This window comes from Meriones unguiculatus, chromosome 15 (assembly GCF_030254825.1).
Source record: "Meriones unguiculatus strain TT.TT164.6M chromosome 15, Bangor_MerUng_6.1, whole genome shotgun sequence".
In the NCBI taxonomy this organism is placed as follows: Eukaryota; Metazoa; Chordata; class Mammalia; order Rodentia; family Muridae; genus Meriones; species Meriones unguiculatus.
Genome location: NC_083362.1, coordinates 6,113,969 through 6,132,581, shown reverse-complemented (window position 1 = coordinate 6,132,581; position 18,613 = coordinate 6,113,969). Strand labels below are relative to the sequence as shown.

Here is an 18,613-nt window from a genome sequence, read left to right as displayed (position 1 = left end):
AGCACTTAGGAGGCAGAGGCAGGGGGATCTCTTCGAGTTCCAGGACAGCCACAGCTACACAGAGAAACAAAGCCACAAAACCTTACCCTTACAAACAGCTGTCAGTTTTTCTTCATGGCTGCCTTATCTCCACCCCTCTTCTCATTTGCTCACTTGGAAATCACAAAATGAGCTGAGGGAGGTCCTTGCCCACAAGCACCAGAAGAGGATTCGTGGGTTCCAGGGAGCTTGGTCCTCAGTTGTGATCCCCATGGCCAGAATCATTTTTATGTTCTTGATACACAGAACTAATTAGACTATTAAGTACCAAGAATTTTAATGCTCAAGTCTACCAAACTGGCTGTGCCCTCCCATTAGTAAGAAACAGAGGGTAAGAACTTTACCAAGGGAAGGTAAGTAAGTAAATGACACTGTAGACAGGCTTGGATGCAGCACAGCCGAGTACTGCTGGGCATGACTGTGGTAGCCCTCAGGTCTCAGGGTCAGTGCTTAACATTTCAAACATTACAAACAACACCAGGGTCACATACCCCTCTTTGGAAGGTTCTCTGGACAGAAAATGCAGACACTTAAAATCATGGAAGGGGCACAACCTGGTAAGGGGTAAGATTTATTCTATTAGCAATAAATGCTTATGCCCTTTTACAAAGTTAACACAGGCCTAGGAATGTAGCTCAGTGGAGAGCACTTGCTTGGCATGTTCAGTCCCCGGCTGTCCAGGGTAATCCTTATCGACAGGGGGAATACAAACTGCAGAAAAGGATGAGCAGACACTTGGGAGGAGGAACAGGAGTACCTCCAGTTCAAGGCCAACTGAGGCTGCATGTAGAGACTGTCTCAAAAAATAAAGACGTAAGAGGTATGGCAGTGCCCATCTCCAACTCTGGCACACGGGAGGTGAATGCAGGAGTAGGCCCTGCGTTTGCTTGGGCTGGAGAGATGGCTTAGTGGTTAACAGGACGTAACGCTCTCACAGAGGACCTGAGTTTGATTCCCGGCACCCACAACAGGTAATTCACATGCCTGTAACTCCCGTACAAGGAGATATGACACGCTCTGACCTCAGGCACATGCATGTATGCCTTTCTCATCATCTACTACATGAGTCAAGCCTGTTGCAACATCCTTTTGCTATTTCATGAGGTTATGGGGGAAGGAGTTGCCATCTTCAAAAAAATATCTGTTATGACTTTAAACATGAGCCTGAAACATGTAAAAGACAGCCACTTCTACTTCACCATGAGAATGTGCAGCATTCTGCCTCTCCCTGTCATTACCTTCCCCAGGAAAAGGTCACACTTGATTATGTGGGTGAGTGGGACAAGCCACCACTGTAAACAGGAAGCTGACTGCCCTGTGGCTGCAGTGACCTGACAGGTGCTATGCCCTCGCTCAGGACCACAGCCAAGCCAAGTTCATGGAGAACCCAGCCCACTCCCACCCCAGGCTTGTACCAGAGTCCCCAGGCCTTTCAGAGTATTCAAAGCACAGCTCTTGCCTTTAACAATCTTCTTAGGGTGCTAACAATGCTCCCTAAGAAACACCAGAACTGGGAGCCAGGTCGCCTTCAAACACATCACATAGGCTCCGTGGGTCACTGCCCATCCACAGTAACCTCTTTGCAGCCATCTCCGGTTCTCAACTAGCTGCTCTGCAGAGTAGGCAGAGGGGAAGCCAAGTTACGGCTGAAGGGACTTGGAAATTACCTTCAACTGACAGGTAAATACAGAGCACAGACAACCACCTTCCAGGAAACAGTTCAGTGGGAGAAAGCAGTGAATACTTTTAGACCTTTCTAACATGTGGGTGGGGGATGCCTTTACTGCAGCCCTCTAGGAAGGGAGGTTTAGAACAGACACAGCTACCTCTCTGACTTCCTAAAATCCACTAGAAAAACTTAGGTCCTGATGATTCCATGTGAGAATCCAGTGACCCTATGGCCAGTTATTTACTGGCTAAAGGCAACTCTGAAAAGCCAGAGTGTTCCTACATAAACCTGTTGCTCTGAGAAACACAGGTGGGAATCAACCAGACTAAATGTGGTGATTAGGACTGTCTGCTCTTCCTGCCCTTTTTCTTTTCTTTTCTTTTTTCTTTTTTTCTGAGACAGGGTTTCTCTGTGCAGCCTTGGCTGTCCTGGGACTCACTATGTAGACCAGGCTGGCCTCAAACTCAGAGATCCCACCTGTCTCTGCCTCCCAAGTGCTGGGTCTTCCTGTCTTTTTCATTGCTCTCCTTCAAAAACAAAAACAGACAGTAAAAAGCAGATCACACTGTAGTCACTTTCAGAATAAATCACGGAAAGAAAACCCTCACAATACCTGAAATCATATTACTAGTACAAGGAGAGGAGGCTAATGTTGTTCGGAGTACAGTAAGTGCTGGAGCTTTTAAATGACTACAGAAATGGACAGCGGCCCACCTCTCTCTGAACACAGTCCATGGATTCTTGCTGGAAACAGTTAAATTTCTGTGGCTTTCTACACACGTGCATGTGTATGCACACGCTGGTTTTCCCGTTTTGTTATTTTTATATTGGTTTCCTGAGACCGGGCTGTCCCTGAAACTAGCCCTGCAGACCAGGCTAGCCTTGAACTCTCTGAGATTCCCTGCCTCTCAAATGCTGGGATTAAAGGCCCGCACCACCACACCTGGCTGGGATTAATGGACACCTTGTTTTTGGAGACAGTCTCTTTCTGCACCTGGAGATTACTCTGGCTAGACTGGCTGGCCAGTGGGCTCTGGGGGTGATCAGCTCTACCTGTCCCTCTACCCTCAGCGAGCCTAGCCTAGTCCTCACTTTTCTGTCCTGGCTGTACATTAGGCTGGCCTTCAACTCCCACATCCTCCTGCCTCTGCCTTCCTGGGGTTAAAGGTGTACACTGGCACACCTGGCTGGGCTTAATGGCATATCCCTGAAATTCTAGTACTTGGGAGGTAGAAGCAAGAGGCGCTTAAGGGCAGCTGGACTTAACAGATCCTGTCTCTAAATAAATAAATTAATTAGCTAAGAACTCACTAATTCTGGAATGAAGAAAGGAAAGACATAAAGCAAAAGCCTTTCCATGGGAACCTTTCTATTTCTTTAACCTGTAGCTTTTTTTTTTTAAAGACAGGGTTTCTGTGTAGCCGTGGCTATCCTTGATCTCAGGGACATGCATAGAGACCTCCCAGCTCTGGGATTAAAGGTATGGGCCACCATGCCTGGGTTCATGTGGCTTTAACAGTCTCATAACTCCATTGAATTCCAGTACAGCCCTAGCCTAGAATTCCTCCCAACTTATGTTTCTATATTTCAAGGTCTCTTTGGCAAGTCAAAAATGCCACAGCAAGTGTTGTTTTGAATGAATAACTTCATGAACTGTGAGTTCGGGGCTGAGGAGACCCATAAGTAAGTAAAGCCTTGTAATACTAGCCCTCAAATCCTAATGGTTTGGAAGGAAGCTAAAACTTTCCTCCTCTCTGGGTGGCACCTGCTTATTCGATGGACATATTGCAACAGGTTGTCTCCATAGTTTTTGTTGTGCTGGTTTTACAGTACAAACAACACAATACTTAGCAGCCTGCATGTGCACACAGTTGTGTAGAGGCCAGTGGCTGATGTCAGGTGTCTTCTACTGCTCATTTTATTTACCAAAGTAGGGTTTCTCCCTGAACCTCAGAGCTCACAGACTCTGCCAATCAACAGGCCAGGGGTCTCCTATCTCTATCTGGGAAGTGCTAAGATCATAGATGGCTGCCTAGCTTTTACGTGGGTGCTGGCATCTTGATTCTGGTTCTCGATTGTGAGGTGACTGCTTTATCCATTGAGCACTCTCTACAGGGCTCTGGTAACTTTAACTTACAGACTAACTATCACGTCTAGATCCAGGGTCCTTAGAATGGGAGGGAGGAAAGACCCAGTGTGGTAGACCAGAACGAACACCGGGAGAGCTTGGGATCCGAGACCCTACTCTGCCCCATCCCACTGTTAACCAACTGTGCGATACTGGCAGGCTCTAGACCTTTCTGAACTTCACTGTCTCATCTGTGACTGGACCATGTCACCCACCTACTTCCAGATCTTGAGGACGTGAGAAAGATCCAACTGAGCACCTGTTGCTTACCTCCGTACAGATGGCTGCCATTCTCCAATTTAACTTTTAATTGAGGAAAAATAAAAACCTCAGTCTCTACTTTGCTAATGCTATTCTGCCAGTAGCAACCAACTTCTTAGTGTGATGCCAAGTGACCCATTCCTCCTCCTCTTACATCACTTCCTCTTACTCACTTCCCAAGATGGCTCTTCTCCCTTCCAGTCCCATAACTCATCTTTCCTTCCTCACAAACCTCATCCATTACCTACCTCCCAGGTATGCCAACGAGGCGGCCTTGAAGAACCAGATTGGAACCTATAGCAGGTCAGCCTGGTAAAACAGGGGACCGGCACGAAGGTTCTCTTTTACCTCAGGAATGAAGAGCTCACCTTACCCCCTTTAAAGCACCCAGACCCCTTTAGGACAAAGTCTGTCTAAATCGAAGGCCTGGGCCACTGCCGTTTGGGTCTTGTTTGAGGGAGACAAAGTTATCTGCCAGAAAGAATGGCGAAGAAAAAAAAAAAAAAACAGGGAAGAAAAGCCATGAAAAGCACTTGAAGATGCAGAGAGAGAGAGAGGTGGACGATGCCCAGGGCGGCCGCGAAACCCATTCTGGGTGACCGGCGCAAACCGGCGTGCACAGTTTCTTCCCAACTTGGCGAAAGGCGAAGTCTGGGGACAGGTGGATGGGAACACCCCGAGTTCCATCACCTCCCCCGGCCCAGGAGACAGCAGCGCCCGAGCGGCCGCGCGGGCTCAGCACCCCCCTAGCTCAGCTACTCCTCACCCTGACACAGGCCTTGACCTCTGACCCGGCCCCGTGCCCGGCCCCGGCCTTACGTGTTATCCTGGTTGAAGTTGGCGAACAGCAGCTGGCCGGCGCCGGCCTCTCCGCTCTGGCTCGCCAGGTTCATGGCTGCACGCGCGCGACGGGCTCGGACCCCCTTCGCGGGAGCACGCGCGGCGCAACTCGGGCGGCCCGCCGGGGGGCGCTATGCTCAGGATCTGCGCCCGGTCCGGTTCGCGGCCCGGCTTGCCTCCTCTCGCTGCGCGGGGACCAACCGCCGCCTCATCCCGTCCCCACTCTTGTTTATGCTCCAGAGCCGGGACGGGCTGCGCGCTTGCGCCGCCCCGCCCACTCCCGCTACGCACGGCGGCGTGCTGCGCAGGCCTGCTGCGTAGGTCCCGCCTCTTCACCTCAGCCTCCGGCTGGGTTTCCGGTCGACTGCGCATGCGTAAAGGTGCGCTGCTGGGCGCGCCTGCGCGTGGCGGCGAGTGGCGGGTGCTTGCTGTGTGTGAACGCCAGGTTGCCTCGTAGGTCCCCGAGTGGCGCTCATTGTTCTGCGTATCTGTGATCGCCGCCTTGCTTGTAGAGAATGTCATGTCTCCCTTTTTGCACATTGGAAAAGCGAAATTGTAAACAATTTGCCAAACGTAGGCTCAGAGACTGGAAACAAAGTCTCCCAGGCGTGGTCCGTGGGACAGGATTCTACTTTAAATGTATTAATCCATGCAGCATATCGGAATCACCTTTCTCCCCTCCCTCCCTCTCTCCTTGCTTCCTCTATCTCTCCTCAGCACCCTTCCCCTCAAGGGGATGGAAATACCCTCGTGCCAAAGGTCCTGGAGATGAGCTGGTTGAGTTTGGGTAAGAAGACCAGACTAGATTGGAGAAACAGAAGGTGGCAGGGGCTCCTAGACTGATAGAACTGAACCTATAGGCAAGAAGCTGATGACTCGCAAGCGCAGTGGACTGTCCTTGAGGACAGTTAAGATGGGAGCCAAATCGAACTTACGCAGAGGAGATAGTACAGCCACGGGGGCAAGCGCAATTGTTGAGGAAAAGAAGGCACACGCTTTCCCTCCCACTCACACTTACTGGATTGTGTATTTTGAGATAGGATCTCATCTATCCTGAGCTGGCTTTGAACTCTGAAGCGGAGATTGACCTTGAATTCCTGATCTTCCTGCCTCTGGCTCCTAAAGGATCACAGGCATGCACCACCTTGCTTGGTTAAACTAACCTTGAAAATTGTTGATTTGTTTTGGCCTTTTGAGACTTTGGAACTCACCGTGCACACAACGGTTGTAGACCAGGTTTACCTTCAACTCAGAGATCCACCTGCCTTTTCTACCTGAGTGCTGGAATTAAACGTGCTACCATGCCCAACTTTTCTTTTTAAACATTAGTTGTTTAAGAGTTTCATACACTGTATTTTGACCACATTGAAGCCATCTCTTCCCAGATAAACTCCTTCTTCCCTATCCACCCAACTTTGTGTCCTATCTCTTTCTTTGGCCCATCAAGTCTGCTTTGTGCTACTTACACAGTTCTGAATGTATGCCTTCTGCTGGAGGGTGGTCTGTCCATCAGGGACACAAGCCGTGAAGAACACTGACTCCCCCACCCCCAGCAGCTCTCAGTTGCCAGTAGCGTCTCAGCTAGGAGTGGGTCATGCCCAGCTCCCCATTCATGATGAGATTTTGCCTGGCTCCACCTGCCTGGGTCTTGTATATTCTGTGAGTTCATAACTCACAACTGCTGGGACTTCATCTGTGTGGCTGCCCTATGTCCTTGTAGCCATCCACAATCTTTCAGTCTCCTGCGGTGTTGCTGAGCCCTGGGGGGAGGGTGTGTGGCATACAGGCCACACTTTGGGCCCAACATTCCATTCTGGAGGCTCTCCTTCTCTGCGCTTTGACCAGGTGTGGATCTCTGTGTTCATCGCCGTCTTCTGCAAACAGAAGGTTTTCTGATGAGAGCCGAGAGATGCAGGAATCGATATGTCGCAGTAAGAGCTCAGTTTACTACTACCCCCTTTTAGCAGAACAGTGGTGGCGGGTCCTCCCTGAGGGCCTACGACTTGCCTGCCCACAGGTTCTTGGCCCTGATAATGGTGCGGGGTGGGGGTGGGGTAATGGGTTTCATTTTGTGGATAAGGCCTTAAATCCAGTCCAGGTTATTGGTACAAGGAAAGACTTCCTGAACAGGAGGACCCCAGTTACTCAGGCACTAAGACTAACATCTAATGAATGGAACCTCGTGGGATCAACAAACTTCTTTACAACAAAGGACATCATCATTTGAGTGAAGAGGAAGTTTAGAGAATGGGTAAAAAAAATCTTCAGAAGCTTTACGTCTGACAGAGGGTTACTATCTAGAATACATGAAGAACTGGAAAAAAAAAACATCAAGAAAATAACCCAATTTTAAAAACGGCATGGAGCCAGGTATGGTGGCACATGCTTTAATCCCAGCACTTGGAAGGCAAAGGCAAGTGGATCTCTGGGGCTGAGGCCCTCCTGGTCTACAGACTAAGTTCCAGGACAGCCAGGCCCTACAGAGAAAGCCTGTATTGAAATGCCACCCCCCAAAAAAAAAGTGGGGCATGGAATTAAACATTAAGTTCTCAAAAAATGAAACAAAAACACCTGAGAAAAAACACCTTTTTAAAAAAAGGTTTATTATTTATAGTGTTCTGCCTGTATGTGTGCCTGCATGCCAGAAGAGGGCACCAGATCTCACTGTAGTTGGTTATGAGCCACCGTATGGGTTCTGGGAATTGAACTCAGGACCCCTTGAAGAGCAGCCAGTGCTTTTAACCTCTGAGCTATCTCTCCAGCCCCCAGGAAACATTTTTTAAAACGTCAACATTCTTAGCCATCAGGGAAATACAAATTAAAAATTTGAGATTTCATCTTACCCTCAGCATTGCTAAGATTAAAACAATTAATAATGAAGCTGTCCTGGGTTTGGACAGGGGAGCACTTATTTGCTGCTGGTGGGGGTCTATCTGGGACAACTGCTGTGGAAATGAGTGTGCAGGCTTCTCAATAAGCTAGAGCTGCACCAGCTACAGGACTCTGTCACGCCTGAGCATCGGATCCAAGGACTTTCTAACCTGCCACAGAGGTCCTGCGCATCTGTGTTCATTGCTGCTCTATTCATAATAGACAGGAAATGGAAGCTGACACTGTCCGTCAACTAAGGAATGGACAGTGAAAACACGGTACTAATGGAGCCGGAAATAATAATTTTAAATGAAGTCTCGAAGACCCCGAAGACAAATGTGGCATGTCTCCTTTGTGGATGTTAGCCTCGTTTGGGATACCCAGGGAAGCCAGGAGATTTGTAAGGGGCCGTGAGTGGCAGCTTTCGTGGGAGGGGAGACCAAATGTAGTGGTGTAAGAAGGTGAAGGGAGATACTGGCGCAGGAAGGGTTAAATGGGGTCAGCGGTGGGAGGTCAGGGTAGAGGAGGGAATAGGACAGGGATAATACTGGAGGTTTTTTGAGACCTGCCTGACTAACCTGAACTTGCTCTGTGGACCAGGCTGGCCTTGAACTCTTGCCTGTCTTTTTTTTTTAGTTTTTTGAGATCTGCTCCCGTGATCTAGCAACACTGGGTCTGGGCCAGCATGGGAGCATTGTCAGGTCCACCCACAGCTCATCAGGGCTCCTGAGCGGGTGCAGGCTGCTGCGAGGGCACAGCTCTCCTGGCCCCTGCACTGTCACTGACCGACAGAGGACTTTCCTTGGCTTACTGTTCTCCACGCTCCAGTGTTCTCCCCTGAAGTTAACTTCCGGTTTAAGATAAAGTCAGTCCTGTGGGGCAAAACCACAGAGCACCTATTGTCAAAGCTGGCCTCGTCCCCAGGCAAAGCCTAGAGACACTGCAGCCTGGCTGGGTCGGAGGACTGGCTTTTCTTGCTTGCTCTACAAAAGAGCCCTTGGTGGGGCTGGGTGTGGTGGTGGCCACTGCTCTTTTTGATTATGTTTGTTTTAAATCTATCTGTCTGTCTGTCTATGTATGTATATATGTATGTACGTATCTATCTTTACATCTTTTAGGAACTAGTTCCCTACTTCCATTCTTGGTTCTGGGATGGAGGTTGGGTGGCGTGAGGCAGGAGGGTGGGTTGTTGAATTCAGATTCCTGGGCTTTGTAGGGTAAGCGCTTTTATCCACTGAGTCATATTTCTTGCCCTCCATTTTTTCTCTTTTTGAGACAGCTGCTCCACTCTACAGATACGCTCCTGTGTTTAAAATAGCGTTTCCCGGCGGATAAGTTTCTATACCTCGATTTTCCCCGGTTCAGACAATGTCACACTTCCTTTGCACGGATTCCCTAAGCAGTGAGGTTGAGCCTGTAGCTTTAAACACCATCTTGGTTTTTTTATTTCATCAATGTAGCAGCGCAAAAGGAAGCAGGAAGCACTAGCTTTCAGTGAATAGTCACAGCTGGAAGGGGCGGGTCATCGGACATGTGGCCCTGGCTCTGGGATTCTAGTTCTATTCCCAGCACCCGGGCCGGGCAGCTCGCCATCATTCCTAGCTTTAGCTCCAGATGGTCAGAGGCCCTCTTCCCACCTCCGCGGGTACCTGCTTTGTGCACGTACCTACTCCTGCCCCGTCTCTCCACCCACAGCCCCATTTAAAAATGAAGAAGTCACAGCAGGCTACATCGGTGAGGGCACCGAGGGGCCACCATCAGGTTTTGGGTTCCCACTTGTCTTCCTCCTGTCTGTTTGACTTCCGTGAGCTGTAGAATGTTCCAGCCAACTGTTCTCTTGACCAGAGTTCCGCCTGGAGCTCTCCCGACTTCAAAAACTTAGAGCCAGCTTCCTGAGGTGGCTTACCTGGCACAGGAGCCTGGAGGCCTGGGTTTGATCCCTTGAACCCACATAAAGGTGGAAGACGAGAACTGACTCCTCAAAATGTCCTTTACTTGGGGGTGCTGTGGCAATGCACCCTCTCGTCTCTCTTTCATACACACACACACACACACACACACACACACACACAAAGGAATTTTAATTCAGAACATGGCTGTTCTGGCAAGAGATCACATCCAAAGACCTCGGTCTGTTTGTTCTGACTGGAATACAGACACACCTTTAATCCCAGGAGACAGAGGCAAGCAGATAACAGAGTTCAAGGCCAGCCTGGTATAGAACAAGTTTCAGGTAGAGAAAAACTTAGGTCCAGGCGTGGTGGTACACACCTTTAATTCCAGCACTCAGGAGACATAGGCATGCAGATCTCTGCATTCCAGTCAGTGCTGTTCAGGCAGTTTGGTTGAGTCAGTGAGTTGAGAGGCGGTGAGGTGGCGTTGAGTTCATGGCAGCTCAGTGCATGGAAATCAGAGGCAGTTTTTACTGAGAGAGAGAAAGACGCAGTTACACAGAGAGAGAAAGGTTGAGAGAAAAAGCTAGACACAGGTGAAGACAGAAGGAGCCAGAGAATGAGAAGGAGCGGGAAGATTAGAAAAAATTGCTTAGAGTTAGTTTGAGGCCAAGCAGAGGAATTCAGGGAGAAACTGAGAGAAGCCAGATTGAATCAGTCAGCTTGGAGAGGTGTTGAAGCTAGAACAGCTGAGTTGAACCAGCCAACCAGAGTTCAGAAAGAGCTAGAAAAGATGAGCTTTTTCAGCAGTAAGTCTCAGAGGCTGAAAATATTCTAGGCCTAGGTTAGCAGATGGAGGAAGTAAGCCTCCAAGATGACAATTAAATCAGGCAAACAAAGGTAACTTTAACATACATGCACACACACACACACCAGCAAGAAATCACTTGCTTAGAAGCCTGACCTGAGTTCATTTTCCAGTATTCACATGGTAGCGGGAGAGAACAGACTCCAACAGGTTGTCCTCTGACCTCCACATGGATGTTGTGGCATGCACACATAAATAAATGTCATAACATTTAATAAAAAATAATTTAAAAGTAATAAAAACACCACAGCATCTTTACCTTAAAAAAAAAAAAATCAAAGTAAACCAGGCCATGGTGGCCCACATCTTTAATCCCAACACTCAGGAGGCAGAGGCAGGTGGATCTCTGAATCTGAGGCCAGCCTGGTCTATAATTGAGTCCTGGGATACCCAAGGCTACACAGAGAAACCCTGTCCAGAAACAAAACAAAACAAACAAAGCCACCTGAAAGTAAGCCAGGTGGTGGAGCTGCACATTTTTAATCCCAAAACTTAGAGGAAGGGGATCTCTGAGTTCAAGGTTAGCCTGGTCTACCGGATGAGTTCGGGGAGAGCCAGGACTACACAGAGAAACCCTGTCTTGAAAAACCAAACCACTCCCCCCCAAAACCCAAAGGTGTTTACCCCTCCCCAAGCCTTTGCCATGTTAGCACAGCCTTCCCTTCCCCTCCTGTCCTCCTTTTCCTCTCCTCTCCTTTTCCTTTCCCTTCCACTATGGAGACCAGGCCGGCTTTGAACTCCTGACACATGCATGTGAAAATGGAAATGAGTACAAGTGGCAGTCATTTTCTCAAAGCTTGCTATAGTGGCTACCAACATGACTGGCAGATTTACAGGTAGGCAGTGGAATGGGAAAGCTGTTGGGAGAAGGGGAGGGCTCAGGTGAGCGATGATTGGAGGGAAGCTGGAGCCGTCTTACCAGGAGCAGGCTATCCTAAAGTGGACATTGTGATACCCACCTGCAATTCCAGTACTCTGGAAGTTGAGGCATGGGGATTGTCATGAGTTTGAGGGTAGTCTGAGTACATAGTGATTTTTTAGGCTAGCCTAGGCTACATAGTCAGGACCCACAAGCTGAAAAAGGAGGGAAGTTCAATCCCCATCATCTTGTAAACTGAGGTTGGCAGTGCAAGCCTATAATTCCAGCACTTGGGAGTTGGGGCGGGGGGATAGTCATGCATAGTGAGTTCAAGGGCAGCTGGGGCTATCTGGGAACATCTTAATAAAGTGACAGTGTAATGATTGTGTGACATGATAATTGAATTAATTAATGTAGTGAGCTAATTAATGGGTGCTTCCTAAAGGCGACAGCCCTGTGGATGCTCTAAATTAGCAGTTCTCAACGTTCCTAACGCCGCGACCCTTTAATACAGTTCCTCATGTTGTGGTGACCCCCAACCATACCATTGTCTCATTGCCACTTCATAACTGTAATTCTGCTTCTGTTATGAATCGTGATGTAAATGTCTGATACGGGTCTTCTGCAGGCTCTAAATAAACGTTCCTTTTGAGATCTGTAATCATCTTAAATGTGACTTTACTACTGGCCACCAGAGGGCATGATGGTCCAGGAGATGGCTGAACTGTGGCTTCCCTCCTAGATCAGGGATGAGGGGTTTGTCCTAGCCAGAGGTGAAAGCCCCTCACTCAGTGCACATAGGCAGGAGCTCTGAGGTCGGCTGGATCAGGTCTCATGGTCACTTCCCAGAATTTTAAGGGACTGAACATTTCTTTTTTAATTGTTTATTTTTGTTCGTCTGCATGAATGTACGTGCCTGGTGGTCTTGAGGTTGGAAGAGGGTCTTGGATCCTCTGGAACTGAGTTGTGGGTCTTGGTGAGCCAACATGTGAGTGCAGCGAAGCTATCTCAGGTCCTATGGAAGAGCAGCCAGTGCTCTTGAGTGCTGAGCCACGGAGCTAGAGCTGGTGGTGCAGGACCAGAATCACAGCTTAGGCGGAAGGCAAAGGCAGGAGAGACCCTGACTCAAAATCAAACAAACACCCCTCCACCTTTTTAAATAAGAGAAGCAAGGGGAGGAGAGGGGAGGGAAGGGAAGGGAGGAAAAAAAAAAAGAAGAGGGGAATTACATGAATGCCTGGCACGGTGGCTCAAGGATATAATCCCAATATGTGGGCAGCCGAGGCAGGAGAATTTCCAATTCTAGGCTAGTCCGGGCCATGTATTAACATTCTGTTTTATTATTTATTTATTTATTTATTTTTTCAGTGCAGTTTATTCAGGAACCTTGAACAATCATCTGACCCTGGGGAAAGCCAGCTCACAGCTTAAATAGCCTCTGGGTAGCCAACCCCAGCGTGCCATTGTTTTATTTTTAATTAAAATTATTGTTGCTGTTGTTATTATTTTTCGAGACATGGTTTTTCTGTGTAGCCCTGACTGTCCTGGATTAGCTTTGTAGACCAGGCTGGCCCTTGAACTCACAGAGATCCACCTGCCTCTGCCTCCCAAGTGCTGGTATTACAGGCCTGTGCCATCATGTCTGGCAACGCTCTGTTTTACAAAAAGAAAGATGGAAAAATGGCTCAGCAGTTAAGAGCACTGGCTGCTCTTCCAGAGGACCTGGGTTCAATTCCCAGAATCCACATGACAGCTCACAACTGCCCGTGGCTCCAGTTTCAGGAGATCTCACACCCTCACATAGATATACACGCAGGCAAAACTCCAATGCACATAAAAAACGAAGATAAACGGATCATTTAAAAAAAAAAAGAAGGGCTGGGCCTGTAGCTTAGTTAGTACAGCACTTGCCGAGCATCCACAAAGCCAGGCAAAGCTAGGTGATGAATATCTGTCACCCCACTTTTTTAGAGGAGCATCAGGAGTTTAAGGTCATCCTTGGCTACATAGGAGTTAGCGGTGAGCCTGGGCTGCCTGAGACCCTGTCTCAGAAGACAAAACCCAAGCAGGACTGGCTGAGATGAAGGCACTTGCCATCAAGCCTGATGACAAGGCCCACCCCCAGAACCCACACACCACAGAGGAAGATAACAGATGCCCACAGGTTATCCTCTTCTCCAGCCCCAAGTCACACAAGCAAAACCGATCCCTGTTTCCTGGCAGCACCTTCCCAAAATTATAACCCTAGAGCCTAGCCTCTGCTACAAATGGGCTCACCCCAGTCCAAATCCAGACGCTGTTTCTTTCCATCTTGTTCCCGAGGCCTCAGACCACGAGAGCACATAGTCGGGCTCAAGGTACAGGCCTTTGTTGTTGGCCTTTGGTGGTGAGGGGTGCGGAGCGGACTGTGGAGGCCCAGTGCTGGTTTGGAGGAAGCGCAAAAGAAAGGGGTGGCTTTAAGCCCTGAGGCTTTGCTGAGCTTAGCGTTAGGCTTTGAAGAAGAGACAGAAGTCTTCCAGGAAAGTACAAGGCAGTTGGAATTACACAGAGGAGGTGAGAGAGAAGTAATTCATTTGGTGTTGTCTGGTCTGTACCAACTAGGCAGGAGGATGAATTAAGGGGGATGTGTAGAGGAACAAGTCCCAGTTCTGGGTTTGCTGGGGTCCTGAAACCAACACAGGGTTGCATGAGAAGGTGCAGAAAGACCAGCCTTTAGCATTCCACTACATGAGACACTCGGCATGGGTCTTGAACTTTATTATGTACCAATTTCTTTCAGTTTGAAACAGTCTCTCCCAGGAAGAAGGGAGACTCCTTGAGATTTAAGAAGCAGACAACTTACAAATCTCAGGAAGTTCCTGAAATTAGCAGGATTCACAAGACCCCTGGCCAAGGTTATAGAAGTAGTTGTGATGGGCTGGAGAGAGGAAACTAAGCTGCTTGTAAGTTGTACTGAGAGCTTCAGGGTTGCAGCTTTTGTGAGTCCTTGCCCATGGTGGGGTGGGGTGGACTTTTCAGGGACTCACATACCTTTTGAGTGATCCTGTTCCACCAAGCAACTCTCCACGCACACTACTGCTAGTAACCCGAGGAAACTCACTGGTTCATCAAGGTGGACTTTGATGGAATCATTACTTCAGTCTGTCATTGGTTTCCTAAGTGGAGGCAAATAGATGTTTGCTTTTGTCTCCCCAGAAAAAGTTGGCACAACAGGGCTCTGTTTAAGGAAGCTTCTGGAGGGATTTCTCTTCCATTCTCCTGTCTCTCCAGCATCCTCTCATCAGATCTGACATCAGATCTGACATACCCAAAGAAGTAAATACTCAGCTATGCCCTCTGAGAGAAGGCTTGGAGCTTTCCAGAAGCTACGTCCCCGTCCCAGCCCCAGGAAGTATGACATGGTGAACCCAAATAAATCAGGGCGTGCTGTGTTCTAGAGTGCCGAGAAAACGGAAGGATAAGTGCTGCTGTTACTCAGATGGGTCGCAAAGACATCACACTACAGAGAGACTGTGATTCTAAGCCAGGGAGGGGTTTCCCAGTGATGCCAGCCCTTGCGAGGCTGAGGCAGGAGCATCACTGAAACGTCGAGGTCAGCCTGAGCTACATAGTGTGTTCAAGGCTAGCCTGGGCTACATAATGAGATTCTGTCCCCCAAGGAAAGCAAGGGGCCAGTGCGAAGGCTCAGCAGGGAAAGGTGCTTTCTGCCAAACTCGATGAGGAGGTGAGTTTGGGCCCCACAGCCCACCTGGTGGCAGAGAGAGCTGACTTCTGGGCACTGTCCCCGGGTCGCCACACTCATCCCACGGCATACACAACCCAGTGCGTTACATCCCCGCACCAGACAAATACACAGAAAAGGGCATTTGAGAAAATGAAGCAGAGCAGACCCCTCCACTCCAGGCACGGCTCCACACCTGAGATCTGCAAGCGGAAACACTAGAGCTGGCATCTGGTGCCTGTACCCCGGCCCTCGGAAGGCTGAGGCAGGAGGATCGCTGCTGTCAGTTTGAGGGCAACTTGACGAGATGTGTAGCAGGTGCCAGCTGGCCTTCGAGGCTAGTGTGGCTCGGTCTGGGAAACCTGACCGGGGCAGGGAGAGGGATACACAAAAGGGATACACACACAGACAGACAGACGGGCAGACAGATGGACATACACAGAAAAGCTGGGAGCGGGTGGGCTGTCCTTGCTCTGATGGAGAAACACTATCAATCTGGAGCCTCATGAGAGTGTTTATTATATGCAGCCGAGGGGAAGGTTGCAGAGTCATAACAAGAGGTCTGCAGGTGAGGCTCAGGCTGGAGTCATCCCGGAGAAGGAAGCTGTGGTGGCTGATTTTTGCATGTATGATCACCGTCTGTTCTCTGACCAGAAGAAGGCTTCGCAAACTCCCATGGATCTGAGGCGTCTGTCCTTGTCATAACACACACTCACTCAGGACTCACCCACTCCTCGCACACTCACTCATGGCTTCTTGGGCTCCCACAGCAAATAAATGAACAAAGAAAATAGCAGAATGTGTGAAAGGTTCCTAATAAAACAGCAGCCAGTGATGGCTCTGTTAGTTCTCCTTCCCCAGCTAGCGGCCCCTGCTCTGAGTCTTCTTATCCCTGGCTTCCTCCCCTGTGCTGGCTGACTCCACAGCTCTACTGTAGCTCCTCGCCACTTGCAGACTCCCTCCTCCCATGCAGTCTTCCCGCTCTACCCACCCGCTTCTATCCCATTTCCTTCACGTCTGTTTCCTCACCTGGCTGTCTGTTCCTGGTCTGGTAAGCTTTCTTACAGAATTAGGCAGAGAAACTAGCCAGCCTTTCTTCCTCCCTCCCTCCCTTCCTTTCTTCCTTCTTTCCTCCCTCTCTCCCTTTCTCCCTTCCTTCCTTTTTTCCTCCCTCCCTTCCTTCTTTCCTCCCTTCTTCCCTTCCTTTCTCCCTTCTTTCCTTTCTTCCTCCCTTCCTCCTTCACTCCCTTCCTTCCTTTCTCCTACTCTCCCTCCTTCCTTCACTTTTTTTCTCCCTTCCTTGCTCATATCTTTCACCACCTAGGCCAGCCCCTGACAAAAGTGTCTTTGACAGAACCCCAGGCAGGTTCCTGTGAATCCTCTTTCCACCACAGCCTTTGTCTTAGCTTCTACCAGCTCACTGGCCACGTCCTGGGATGACCTGAGACTCTGACCAGTTTTGTTAGAGAAAGGTCAAGGCTGGGAAAGAATTCAGTCTACTGTCTCCTACATGGACAGCAGCCATCAGTATTGATAAGCCTTTGGTGGACCAAGAGGGTTTCACCTGGACCAAAGCTTCTCCAACCTTTTGTAACTGTTTCTTTCCCTGATTCCATGGAGCCTCCTCTTTCCAGCTCCTTCCCTGATGCTCACTTTTCTTTCTTTTCATTTCTTCTTTAAAATCAACTTCTTTTTTTTTCCCAGACAAGGTTTCTTTGTGTAGCCCTGGCTGTCCTGGACTCACTTTGTAGACCAGGTTGGCCTTGAACTCATAGATATTCGCCTGCCTCCTGTCTGCCTCCCTGTGTGCTGAGATTACAGGTGTGGGCCACCACGCCCGGCTAAAAACGGCTTTTTTGAGACAAGAGCTCATGGAGGGCATGAGCTAGCCTTCAGCTTAGGTAGCATCGGTCGGCGCCAGCCTTGAGCTCCTCACCCTCCGGCCTCCGGTTCTTACGCGCTGGGATTTCAGAAGCGCTCCACATTTGGCTCCTCTATTCCTCACTTTTAAAATGTCCAGAGCTAGCTGGGCGTGGTGGTTCATAACTACGATCCCAGCCCTGGAGCGGAGAATGCAGTACCAGGGCAGCCTGGGCTACATAGAAAAAAATGGGTCTTCAAAATCAAGGTCTGGAGGAGCAGGTCTGTGGTAGGATGTTTACTTTGAATGCTGAAGGCCCTGCAGAAGTAATAAATGAGAAAATCAGGGGATGGGAAGATGGCCCAGTCCACAAGGTGCTGGTTGAACCAGCATGGGGATCTGAATTCTACACCCGGGACCCACATAAACAAAGCTGACACTACCTCTAGGAGGCAGAAACAGGAGGACACCTGGGGGTCCTTGGTCAGCCAGACTAGCTGAACTGCCAAGCTTAGGACAGTGAGAAATTCCATCTCAAAAATCAGGATAAGGGAAGATGGCTCCCCGGGAGAGGAGCTTACGACCAGGTTAATGATCTGAGTTAGAACCCTGGAGCCCACACTGTCGAAGGAGGGAGTCAGGTCCCACAGGTGTTCTGTGACCTCCACCCTTCAGCTCTGGCTTGCTTGCCATAAATACACAAATAAATGTAATATAAACAGAACTATGGTGTTTGGATTCTCAACATTAGTTCTGACTTTGATCTATAGCCCCCACAAGCATGCACACATGCATGGACACACACACACACACACACACACACACACACACACACACACCTCTGTCCAAATCCACGTTGAGTTTAGTTCTCTATGGACTTTGCCCAGCGCAGCACTTGCTGCTGATTAAAATCTGTCCCGAGCACACCAGTTTTGTTTATCTTTGATACTCCCTCTCCCTCCTCAGACCTTGTGTGTGCCCCTAGGTGGTGGTGCCACCATCTCTGTCTTTCTGATCCACCTGTGAGTCCCACAGGGAAGGAACAGTGCCCCAGATGGAGACTTTGCCCACATTGGGAGGCTGAGGCACTGGGAGAGCAGTCTGGGGCCTGCAGGGAGGTCAGCTGGGGGTGGGACATGGCTCTCCTTTACTGTTCTCAGCTGCTCCTATGAGGCTGGGTTTGCCCTTTGATCAAATAACGATCTTTGTTGAGATGACACGTGAACATAGACAACATCTATAGACAAGCAGATAAGTACTTGAGGGGCTGTTAGAGCCCCTGCCTAGAATTCCCCAGTGAGGGGCTGGGTGTGGCTCAGTGGTAGAGCCCCTGCCTAGAATCCCCCAGTGAGGGGCTGGGGTGTGGCTCAGTGGTAGAGCCCCTGCCTAGAATCCCCCAGTGAGGGGCTGGGGTGTGGCTCAGTGGTAGAGCTCTTATGTGGCATACTTGAAGCTCTGTTTCCAACTCCAGCACTGCACTGCAATAAATAAATAAATATATAAATGAATAAATATTCTTTTAAATGATAGAAAGGAGCTACATAAGTGTCAGGTACTTAAATTTATTGATAGAACCAAAGAACAACCAGTTTTAAACTGTCCCA

The 18,613-nt window shown here is 49.2% G+C and overlaps 1 protein-coding gene across 2 annotated transcripts in view; it reads right to left on the bottom strand.

Moving 5' to 3' along the window:
* The window catches only part of Wipi2 (WD repeat domain, phosphoinositide interacting 2), a 33,874-nt gene extending 28,667 nt beyond the window's left edge, over nt 1–5,207 (bottom strand). The window contains exon 1 of one of the 2 annotated variants that reach the window (XM_021627472.2): nt 4,917–5,207. In XM_021627472.2, the coding sequence (XP_021483147.1) occupies nt 4,917–4,990 (74 nt within the window). In that variant the 5' untranslated portion in view covers nt 4,991–5,207. The remainder of the gene's footprint in view (nt 1–4,916) is intronic. The other variant, XM_021627473.2, reaches the window with a different exon arrangement.
* Between the last annotated feature and the right edge of the window lie 13,406 nt (nt 5,208–18,613).